Below are 12,538 nucleotides of genomic sequence, written 5' to 3' on the forward strand. Positions count from 1 at the left end.
TAAAGGATGACCTTCTACTTGCCTGGTTTTAGCATTTGTTTCTGTGGCACACATTCTACTTGGCTGATTGTTGTCTGATTGTTGTCTTAGTCATGCTGCCTCAAGGAGTGAACTGCTTTATTTTCTGTCCTTTCTCCCAGCAACATCCCATGTAAGCAAAGAAGAGGCACCAACTGCCCATTAATTTCCTCCTGCACCACTACCTAGGTCCAAACGACCCCAATCTGGCATGAGCTCATTATCAGATCAAAGATACCATGATGATTTCAGCCATTGACAGTTGATATGTTTTCATCTGATATTGTTACCAAGAGCACCCTTTCCACCATAAATTGAGATTATCTGGTGCAACACCACAATTAAACTGATCTGAAGAAGGGTTTCGACCCAAAATGTCACCCATTCCTTCTCCAGAAATGTTGCCTGTCCCGCTGAGTTACTCCAGCATTTTGTGAATACCACAATTAAAAAGATATACTTTGCAGATTTAAATTATTTGAGATGGACTAAGCCGAATACAAGTCCAAAGAAGCACAGGTTCAAGGTTTAATAAATGTCATTTTATATTTACCATGGGAGTAATTCATAGATGTAGCTTGCAGTAACGTAGGTTATTCTAAATGCTGATCTGAGTTTACCTTGTAGATAGGCTCAAGAATTTTGGACCAGTAAGGCGGAGGTCTTCAATAACATCCTGAGTTACAATGGTTGAAGACAGTGTAACAAGATTCTTACTGAAGAAGGCAACAACACTGTATATTCCAGCAAATGAGTAAGTGTGGTTGATGCTGAAACTATAAAATATTTTTGTAAGCAAAAACAGAACAAGTAAATTGAGAACGTTAATAATTAAAGAATTTCCAGAATAAAGTATATGTGACCTTAATATTCTGGCTAATTATGTCGTATTATTCTATAAAATCCTTTTAACAATCAGATATGAAAAATGATCACTCCTTCAGAAGCATGTTGAATGTACAAGTATACACTGTGCAAGAAGTAAGTGAACGCACCAAGATTTGCATTTACAAAATAGTACATTTTTACAACAATTTAACAGATTTACTGCTGAAAACATTTTTTTTTTAATTCTCTTGCACTACATATCAGCATATAACCTTGTGTTATCCATGTGTTAAATTTTATTCTGTGACAGCCATATGCATAATTTTCAATTGTGATGAATCGCTAACTATCAAAATTGGGAACTCTAGAAGATTTTTTGGCAGATATTAAATGTAAAATACAGTTTATCTAAACAATAGCTACTGCCTAGATACTTAAATATGTCCAGTATTCGATAAAGACCTGAGAGAATAGATGTTGACACAAATAGCACTTAAGAGATGTGATTGAGAAATCAAAGAAGGCTTCTCAAGAGTGTTGAAAGGAAAACTGGATATAAAGCTGTGGAGAAGTGGAGAGATTGCTGCCAGTTGCCCAAGCCTCTAACATTCATGGGATAATTAAGAGACAGTTAGAAATAGAAGTGTTGCACAAAGCTATGGGGTGATGTTGTGCAAAAGTGATTCATGAACTGTGAGAGGCTGCCATAAGGATTTAGTATTGCAATGAGATTTGATGCCTATTAGCAAGGCCAGAATTTTCAGCTGCCTAGAATTTGATTAAATAAAAAATGTACCAGTGAAGACGTTGATCGATTTTAGGCTAATAATGAAGATGAAAGATGCATCTAGTTTCATCACCAGTTTGGCCTAGGATTTCTAGACTCAAGAGCTATGCAATGGTGTTTTTGAAGGAACATTTATGAACATGTTCGGAGCCACATCAATGTAACTAAGAATCTCGTAAGCCATAATTGCCCTGAAATAATCATCCTCGGTTGTCTTTTCAAATTAAAATTATTGTATAACAAAGCAAACCATAGGTTGAAAAACAAGATACTCATTATCTGTTAACAAATTGAAACCAAACAGATGATATTATTCAACCATGATAAAACGGAAGCTACATTGTACAGCTACACAATGCTGGATTCAGATCGGCCTAGGGCCTCTCTTCGCCCTAGGCTATACCACATGTGAGGCCCCTCCCAATCCCCACCCCCAGGACTAGAGGAAGATGGAAGAGTGTTTTAAATAATTTGAGTAAAGCCAAGGATGATGCCGGGTGTTTAAAATTCCACAATTCGCAATTCCTTCTCTGAAGGACATAAAATGTTATTGTTAAATACTGTAGCGATTGAAAAAAAAATGCATAAATCTTAAAATTAACACTGTGAAAAGCTTGTGCTATAACGGAACTTCGTAAACATTTTGTGGAATAAGCAGGAATTTTTAGAAAAATAAAATTGTAAGTTTACTGTTACATTTACTGTAAGTTTACTGTTATATCACTCCATTTGAGTGAAGAAAAAAACATTTCTGTATAATATTTGGGAAATATTTCTTAAAGAATTGTTCCTTATTGACAATTATATTTCAAAATCAGAATCAAATCTGAATCACATCTGCTTCCAAAAACCGTTTACAAACGAGTATGCTTTTTCCTATTGTTAATAAAGGTGCTACAAATAAGCTTAGTTTTATTACTAACCTGACAGTGGCAGCCACAGCACTACACAATAGGTTTCTAGCAACGATTATCAGCTCTACTCCTAGCATTGCTCCTGGCCAACTTCCTAGTTCAAATATCTTTGCACTTTCCTACTTACCCCTGAGTTTTGACTTTTGAAGGCTGCAAGTATCCAAATATGTTCCCTGCACCCGCCATCGCTGCTTACTGGAGCACGTGTGAAAGTTTACCTGACCCCGGTGCCACCAGATTGACCGATGTGCAGCCGAGCGTGGCCGCTGCAATAAGGGGCTGGAAAGCAGCACTTTTAAAGCATTTATTTATTGCCAGTGCTAGTGTTGAGTTATTGGCTTAAAACAGTATTATTCTGAAATGGAGGGCAAGGAAAATGACTGAATGGTTGTTTAGAGACTACAGTGCATTGTGACAGCATATGTAAGAAAGGCCTATGACAGTGTCAAAAATATTATACGCCTTTGGCCAGACGCCCCCTAGATTTTGAGGCCTTCGGCTTCAGCCTGCCAAGTCTATAGGTAAATCCGGCACTGCAGCTACACCTCTAGCATATACTCATCTATTCCTGGATGAATCTGTATCCATCACTTATTATTTTCTTGTCTGCATTCTTCCTATTGCTCAATGTTTTCCTTCTGTTTCTTATTAAATATGAAAATGGTACTTCTGTACCTACTACAATTGGAAGTTGAAATGTTTGTTGTAGTCCCATCACCAAACAGGATAACAGCTTCATCCACGTCGAGCGAAATATTCTGTGAGAAGAGAGTTTAAGTTATTTAAGGAAATATAATAGGAACGTCAAGGTAAGAGACTGATGACTATAGAAAGAAAAATAAATATGATTGAGGCAAAATTCAGCTGAAGATTGAAAAACGTGACCAAATTGAAAATATCTACCATGCATCCATTATCAGAATGGGAGGCAGAAGAAACAAAAGTAGAGGAACAAAGGCAAGTTTGAAAAGAAAAAAGAATGCAGCAGATGACTGGAAAAGAAAGAAAGTACAGGGGTAACTGACAATGTCCAAGGAAAAGAAGAAAGAATGGTTAGGGAATGTGGAGATAATGAGGCAGAGAAACAGGAGTAAATGGGAAGGATATAGAAACAAATGGTAAGTGGTGAAGGAAGAAAATACGAGCATGAAGAGGCAGAAATACTTTCTGATCACAAATCTCCTTCAGCTTTGGTTCAGATTCACTTTCTTTGTGATAAGAGTTTTATTTTCAAGATAAAATACCAATTTTATTTATCTTCCTTTTTTGGATCTGCCCATCTCCTTCTCACAGACAGACCAGCCAAAATAATTCATCGCAAACCCACAGTTATTGAGACAATAATTCCTCCCACCCTTCCTGCCCCATTAAAGGACTCCTAGTTTCTCCATCTCTACTGCTTTTATTCCAATCATATAACTATTCCTTCTTCCTGAAACATGGCTCGCCCTCAACCATAGTGGACAGAGCCTATATATTTCAACATCTTTCCTCTCACACCCTCACTTGGACAAAGGAAAGAATTCTCCTGGCCAACACATACCAGAAGATGTTGGCCTTGCAAACAATGCTAGATCCAATATCAAGAATCACTCACTCCCATTTCCATGGAGTCTTTCTGTGCAATCTCAGGAGATCCAACACCTGCCCCATTACCCTGCCCTGCAATCAAACTCTCTTTCTTGGTAAAATTGTGATTTGCATGTATTCCTTCCAATTTACTAAATTGCCTTAGATGGACACAAAATGCTGGAGTAACTGTGCGGGATAGGCAGCATCTCTGGAGATCCCGAGATGCTGCCTGTCCCGCTTATTTACTCCAGCATTTCGTGTCTATCTTTGATTTAAACCAGCATCTGCAGTTCCTTCCCACATACTAAATTGTCTTCACGAGACATAAATTGATCTCCTCTATTTTGGGGAAAACAATTGTAGAATGGGTGACTTGTATTTCTGGGATCTGTTTTGCCAAGTTACTCTACTTGGGAAGTTTTGTTTTATTTTCGCACAGAGTACAACTATGTCTCAGAACCATACAGCACTGGAACAAGCCGTTCAGCACACAAGGCCCATGCTGAACATGATGCTAAATTAAACTAGTCTCGTCTATCTGCATGTGATCCTAATCCCACCATAGCCTGCATATCCATGTGCCATGTCTCTCCACAAGATTGCATTGCACAAGGCCTACTTACCATGCCCCGCCTTGTAAATTGAGATGTCTATTTTTTTTCCCCCATTTTCTTACTGTGAGAACTTAATGGTTAAGCAAATAGCTTACTATAATTGGCAAAATATGATACTTTAACTCCATCCCAAAAAATATTTTAAGTTTATAACATATGGAGTTATCATCTCTCTCGGATTATGCTGGAAACTTCAATGTCTAGCACCTATTGTTCTTTAAACAACCTAGGAGAAATTTCATTTTAATTTTCTGATTGCCACAAATCAGTTATTGGGTGACACAGATGTCTGTTCTTTTCCAACTTATCTGCGGAGGTTGTGCACTGTACATGTACCGCCGATTACAAGGGTGGGGCAAAGTGTGTTATATTGTTACAATTGAAACAATAGAGAGTGGAAGAGCGAGGTTATAAGAAAAAACACAATTTGCTCTCAATGAACAGGGTTAGAACCTGCAATTTTAGTGCACCTTTCATCATTCATGTAACAAATATTGAAATTCATTACCATAGCTTGTATTTCTTGATAACTGATCACATCCAATCCAGGCTTATTTACATTTTAGGATGGGAAATATCATAAACAATGGTAATAATCGTAATCTTCACACAGTCCTGAATAAAAATCGTCATTAATCTTTGCAATAAGAATGATATTTTCTTTTATGGGTTTCAGTTGTATTTCTATAGAAACATATAAGATTATTAAGGGTTTGGACATGCTAGAGGCAGGAAACATGTTCCCGATGTTGGGGGAGTCCAGAACCAGGGGCCACAGTTTAAGAATAAGGGGTAAGCCGTTTTGAACGTAGACGAGGAAACACTTTTTCCACACAGAGAGTTGTGAGTCTGTGGAATTCTCTGCCTCAGAGGGCAGTGGAGGCTGGTTCTCTGGCTACTTTCAAGAGAGAGCTAGCTAGGGCTCTTAAAGATAATGGAGTCAGGGGATATGGGGAGAAGGCAGGAACGGGGTACTGATTGTGGATGGTCAGCCATGATCACATTGAATGGCGGTACTGGCTCGAAGGGCTGAATGGCCTACTCCTGTTCTATTGTCTATTGAAATGATATGAATTTCTTTAACCACCAAAGCTGTTAATGTAACATTGTTTGAAGAGATGAGGTTTGTAACCTGAAGCTCTGGCTGCAATTCTCCTATTTGATTGAGGATAAGTTGCAGGGTGCTACAAGATAAAACCGTATGAAATATATTCAAAGTTGACAATCCAATGTGCAGAAAATATAACATTTAGAATATTTCTGGTTCTTGGATGGAAAAGATTGTTATAGTTCTCTTTTGTAGATCTTATGCAGTTTTGAAGGAACAAATGGAAAACCTGCTGCATTTTGAGCATGGAACAATCAAATTTTCCATTTCCACAATGTTGCTACTAAACATTATAATGCTACAATTGTAAAAATGCTACCTTGAATTTAAAGAATACGGCCTGTCCAGCTGCCGTGTTGGCCAAATGAATGAGTCGCGGACCATGAGTCTGTTTGGAAACATTTAGCACAAGCTCACTCGAAGTTTCTGATGCCAGATTGGAAACAGATAGAGCAACCTTCTGAAGGCCAGCTTTTTTACACCTGTACATTATAACCGGGCTTCCAGTTGTCACAGTCTGATTGTCAAACAAAGTCCATTTGTATATATATGCTCTGTTTCTCCACAAGTATTCTGAAAATAGAAAATGTTCTGTCACAACATGCATTTAAACACATTCAAATTTTATATCACTAACAATGCTTCCACCAAAATTATTCTTTTTTTCAATTTGCAATTTCCGAGATAAGGCAATTTTGAAAGATGACTCAATTTGCAACTCCATTAGGTTTTCAGTAGGAAACTGAAATATAAAATCTATTGATCTAAACAATCTTGGAGTTGATGATTGTAATATGCGCTCTATAGTTTTACTAAATGAAGCATTGCAGATAGCTTAAAATAATGTGATTTTGCAATTCAAATAACATTTGGAAGGTGAGTTAGGAAAATGGGTCATTTTTGGAGTAATTTGTGGGGTACCACAGTAATCAGTGCTGGAGACTCAATGTAAATGAATGAGTTGGATGAAAGGACCAAGTGCCCTGAAGGAAAATCTGCTGATCTTACAAAGATGGGTGGATAAGTACATTTGGAGGAGAATGCAAAGAATTTGCAGCAGCATATACAGTGGGTGAGATTAAATGAGTAGGCAACAAGTTGGCAGTTGGGGTATAAAGTGGGAAATGTGTGGTACTCCACTTTGGAAGGAAGAAAAAAATATTTAAATGAAAAACAAGACTACAAAATGTTGCAGTACGGAAGGATCAGCAAGTCTGGGAGCATTAAAAAAAACCCAAAGGACTGGCGTTGGCAAATTGATAATTACAGTTAATTCAATTAGTTTCATTTTATTTGGATTCTGGTCATGGGTATAACACCTAGAAATAGTTATGCATGAACTCACTGTCAATAAGCAGGGCTAGAACATGTTTCAAAAAGCAGCTCCAATGTAAAGCATTACCGTTGATCATTCAGGTAACAAAGATTGTTCGTCACAACCACATCTTATATATCTTGACAACTGATTAAAACCATTCCAAGTTTATGTAAATTTTAGGATGGGAAGTGTCATAGACCTAGGTAACAATTGTAATCTTCACTTAATACTGAACAACAGTCAATTTTAATATTTTATTAAGACTCACCATTAACCTTTGCAATAAGAATGACATCTTCTTCTACAATAGGTTGTTGTTGTATTTCTATAGAGATAATGTGAATTTCTTTTACGACCAACGTTGTTAATGTAACATTGTTTGAAGAGATTAGGTTTGTGACTTGAAGCAACATCTGTAATTCCCCAATTTGATTGAAGGTAAATGGCAAATCCAGCGAACTCTCTGCCACATAACTGCTTGTGTTAAACACAGTGGAATCATTTACAAATATTTCAAGAGTCAGATGTGTACCAGAGGTCACACAAATAGAGATAATTACTGTTTGGTTGACTGTAATTATATTGGGAATGCTAGTTGTAATATCTCCCACAACATCTTGCACTGTAAACTGGATGACATTTCCAGTTGTTTCACTTAACTTGTTTCTTGCTGATGCACTGGCCAAGTAAACTCCTGGCTCTGAGTAGGAATACATCACATGAGGTGTATTTGTATGTACATTTGTAGAGTTTGAAGTAAAAGTCCATGTGTATGTAATGTTGGTTCCTTGGACTACATGAGCATGAAGAATGATTGTGGAACCCGTTGGTAAGTATCTGGGACTAGAGCTGGACACTGAGAGGCCTTCAACTGCATCCTGGACTTCAATAGTTGTACTAAACGAAGCATTGCTGATCGGATTAGAAGCTGTCACGTTTAACACGTAGATTCCTGGTGCATAAAATGTGTGCCGGAGAAGCCAATCAGCGGTCATTCTTCTACTTACTGTACTGTTATCTTTCTGAATAGTCCAAACACAATGTGAACCTATCTTACTGACTATACTTACAACCCGAAAAGTAAGATTTGTTTTTGAAGGCAATACTTTATCCCATAGAAATAAATCAATTTTGGTTATGGGATCATAAACCTGTATGAGCTCTGCTAGTGCTGCATTAACAACATCCAGACCATTATACAGGCCAATGGAAATGTTGTAAGCACCAACAAATGTGTATGTATGGAAGATCTGAATGCGCAAAGTGCAATTCTGAAAGCCATAGTCTTCCATCAGTTGCAGATGAGATCGCCTTTCAAATGCTGGTGAATGGTCACTCAGTGTATGGCGATGAGTCATTCCCGTTTCAAATGTAATGTCAAAGACTAATAATTGGCGAATTGTAGTAAACAGTTCCAATTCTAATGTTAGGTTTTCACCAACAGCAACATGGTAACCCCTTCTTGGCTGAAATGTTAGGCTTGAGAGTGATTCCTTAACAACAGCCTGGAGGAACAAAATTATAAATTAACATTAGGGCATGGCAAAAACAAAAGAAAAGTTGTTGGAAATATTCTGCAAAACAGGTGGCACCTGAGGAAAGAGCAACCTTACATTAGACTTTGTTTCAGATTTCCAACATCAACAGTATTTTGCTTTCAAACTCAAAAATGGTTAATATCATTATAATTGAGAAAGGTTTATCTGTTAATACATTTTATCCAAATGATAATGCAGATTAGGTCAGGGTTGGGTCTGGCAACTTAGGAGTCAAACCATCTTATTGATTGTCTATTGTTGAAGTGTCTGAATTATTGCAAAGTTATGGATTTGGAGCCCAAAACCCATCAATACTATTAAGGGTCATGCCATTAATTGTATATTTTCCCCTGACAATTGACTTCCCAAAGTGCAACATCTCACACTTCCTTGGATTAAACTCCATCTGTCATTTCGCTAGCTGTTTCTGTAGCTGATCTATATCCTGCTGTAAAATTTGATAGCCTTCCTCACAGTCTGCGCTCCCAGCATTACTATCATCTGCAAACTTACTAACTTTGTTTATATCCGAGTCATTTATATCAGCAAACAGCAGAAGTCCCAGCACAGATCCCTGCAAAACTCTACTACCCACTGACCTCCTGCCTGAATATTGTCTTCCACCACAACCCTCTCTTTCCATCACTAAACCTGTTCTGAATCTATATGACCATGTTGCAGTTAATTCCATGCATTTCATCTTCTAGATCAGCTTTCATGGGAGATTTTATCAAATACAAGACTTTTGGATAGTTACATGGATAGGAAACATTTAGAGCAATATGGGTCCTAAACTCTGGCCAATTCCATGAACTTTGACGAACATATAACCATATAACAATTACAGCACAGAAACAGGCCATCTCGGCCCTACAAGTCCGTGCCGAACAACTTTTTTTACCTTAGTCCCACCTGCCTGCACTCATACCATAACCCTCCATTCCCTTCTCATCCATATGCCTATCCAATTTATTTTTAAATGATACCAACGAACCTGCCTCCACCACTTCCACTGTAAGCTCATTCCACACCACTACCACTCTCTGAGTAAAGAAGTTCCCCCAAATACAACTTGTTCAGTTGGGCCGAAGGGCTTGTTTCCATACTGTATTGCTCTAAAGGCCTGGTTAAGTGTATAAAACATCTAATAGTTATGCATTTAAATTGGAAGGAAGTGATCTTTGATATCCCACTAGGATCCATGCTGGGGCTTCAATTAATTGGTTATTTATTAATGATTTAGATTTAGACAGAACAGTCATCTTTCCAGCTTTGCTTCTGACATAGTGATTGGTGGATCGTGAAGAATGCGGATGACAGCATTCAATTACAAAGGAGACATTGATGAATGAGGAAGGAGCCAAACTTGTAGGCGATGAATTTCAACTTTCTGTAAGTTTATCCATTTTATAACAAAGAGAGGCAGACTCCAAGTATTGCTCAACTGGTGAAAAGATAGGAATATTGAAGATGTAATAAGATATGGGAGCACAAACCACCAAAATGTATTGGTCTGAAGCAAAAATAAAATTACCATACTAATAGAATTTTGATATTTGTGATTAGATGGTTAGTATTTAAAGGACAGGAAACCTTGCTACATATGTACAAATTCTGGGTTAAATCTAAAATATATTTCACAGAAGAGAGGCTTGTCGGTCAAGACAAAAGTAAGCAGGACCGATTGCGATTAGGACACTTCACTATAGTCCAGCATGGAGCCTCCTTCACTGAGCAATGGACAAATAGTTATGTTTGCAGAATCTCATGAAACAACAAGAGCAGATAATAAGCAGAGAATGGAAATTGAACAACAGAGGAAGCTGCTAGCAAACGGAAACTTGCAGCCATGGGTCAGATCCCACCTACAAAGAGGAAAACAAAGCAAATACATGAACCAGAAAATTATAACACATAAAACAAGGTGAATTTATGGAATTCCCTGCCACAGAGGGCAGTGGAGGCCAAATCACTGGATGGATTTAAGAGAGAGTTAGATAGAACTCTAGGGGCTAGTGTAGTCAAGGGATATGGGGAGAGGGCAGGCAGGGGTTATTGATAGGGGACGATCAGCCATGATCACAATGAATGGCGGTGCTGGCTCGAAGGGCCGAATGGCCTCCTCCTGCACCTATTTTCTATGTTTCTATAATTAGCATATATAATTAGTATATGTGATGTCTTGTGCAAGTATGCATATGCGGGGGAGACTCAAGGTGGCGTCCTGGAATAAAGAAGCTTGTTAGTGTACTCCCATGTCCGAGCCTTATTTAAGTCTGTTCCAAGCATATAAATACACAACAAAAGTGATAAAGGCAGAAGGCAGGAAATTAGATGTCAGATGGTTTCCATATCTATTGTGAGCAAGATGCAAGCATCAATAATCAAAGACGAAATAACTGATGTTTGGAAAGCAGTATATAATCAAGCCTCGTCAACATGGATTTATGAAAGGTAAGTTTTACATTTGAAAGATATGTTCACAATCTTTGAGGTTGTGACAGGAAGTGTTGATAGAGGGGAAGCGGTGTAGCTAGTTATATACATTTCTAAAAGACTTCTGACAAGGTACCACATAAGAGGCTGGTGCATAAATTAAGAGGTTGTTGCATAAATTAAGAACACAAAGTATTCAAAGAAATGTGTTAGCATGGATTGGAAACAGTCAGACACAAAGAAAATAAGAAGTGATGCTCCGCGGGTGCAGCAGCATCTATGGAGCGAAGGAAATAGGCAACGTTTCGGGCCGAAACCCTTCTTCAGACTGATATGGGGTGGCGGGGAGAAGGAAGGAAAAAGGAGGAGGAGGAGCCCGAGGGCTGAGGGATGGGAGGAGACAGCCCGAGGGCTGAGGAAGGGGAGGAGACAGTAAGGGCTAACAAAATTGGGAGAATTCAATGTTCATGCCCGCAGGGTGCAGACTCCCTGCGGGCATTTTACATTGGTGAGACTAAGCGGAGGTTGGGCGATCATTTCGCCGAACACCTCCGCTCGGTCCGCAAGAACCTACCTGACCTCCCGGTGGCTCAGAACTTCAACTCCCCCTCCCATTCCCCATCCGACCTCTCAGTCCTGGGTCTCCTCCATGGCCAGAGTGAGCAACACCGGAAATTGGAGGAACAGCACCTCGTATTCCGCTTGGGGAGTCTGCATCCTGCGGGCATGAACATTGAATTCTCCCAATTTTGTTAGCCCTTGCTGTCTCCTCCCCTTCCTCAGCCCTCGGGCTGTCTCCTCCCCTTCCTCCTCGGGCTCCTCCTCCTCCTTTTTCCTTCCTTCTCCCCGCCACCCGCTATCAGTCTGAAGAAGGGTTTCGGCCCGAATCGTTGCCTATTTCCTTCGCTCCAAAGATGCTGCTGCACCCGCTGAGTTTCTCCAGCATTTTTGTGTACCTTCGATTTTCCAGCATCTGCAGTTCCTTCTTGAATAAGAAGTGATGCTGATGTGTCCTTTTCAGGCTGGACGGATGCAACTCGTGCAACATCCCAGGGATCCGTTCTTGGCCCTCAATTGGAGAAGGGAAAGAAAGTTTGCTGATGATATGAAAATAGGTGGAAGGGCATGTTGTGTTGAGGACATTGTGATTCTTTAGAATTTATATAGATTGAGTGATTGGGTGAAAACCTGGCAGATGGATTTTAATTTGGGAAAATCTACAGTTATGTTCTTCCATGAAAAGGATCAAAAACAGTTTATTATAAAGTGAAGAGAGACTGCAAAGAAGTGAAATACATTGGCCTTTACTGCAAAGGGCTTGGAGTTTAAGAATATAAAGATTCACCAGATTAGATAATAATCTAGAGAGGCTAGTAATATAGAGAGGCTATATGGGGCGGCACAG

General features: G+C 39.0%; 1 protein-coding gene across 1 annotated transcript in view; it reads right to left on the minus strand.

Moving 5' to 3' along the window:
* The window catches only part of LOC129705828 (polycystic kidney disease protein 1-like 1), a 221,641-nt gene that overhangs the window by 142,616 nt on the left and 66,487 nt on the right, over nucleotides 1-12,538 (minus strand). Inside the window, 4 exon segments of the mRNA XM_055649665.1 lie at nucleotides 639-794; nucleotides 3,223-3,305; nucleotides 6,161-6,414; nucleotides 7,428-8,664. Of these exon segments, the coding sequence (XP_055505640.1) occupies nucleotides 639-794; nucleotides 3,223-3,305; nucleotides 6,161-6,414; nucleotides 7,428-8,664 (1,730 nt within the window).

The sequence above is a fragment of the Leucoraja erinacea genome, chromosome 2 (assembly GCF_028641065.1).
Source record: "Leucoraja erinacea ecotype New England chromosome 2, Leri_hhj_1, whole genome shotgun sequence".
NCBI classification, from domain to species: domain Eukaryota; kingdom Metazoa; phylum Chordata; class Chondrichthyes; order Rajiformes; family Rajidae; genus Leucoraja; species Leucoraja erinaceus.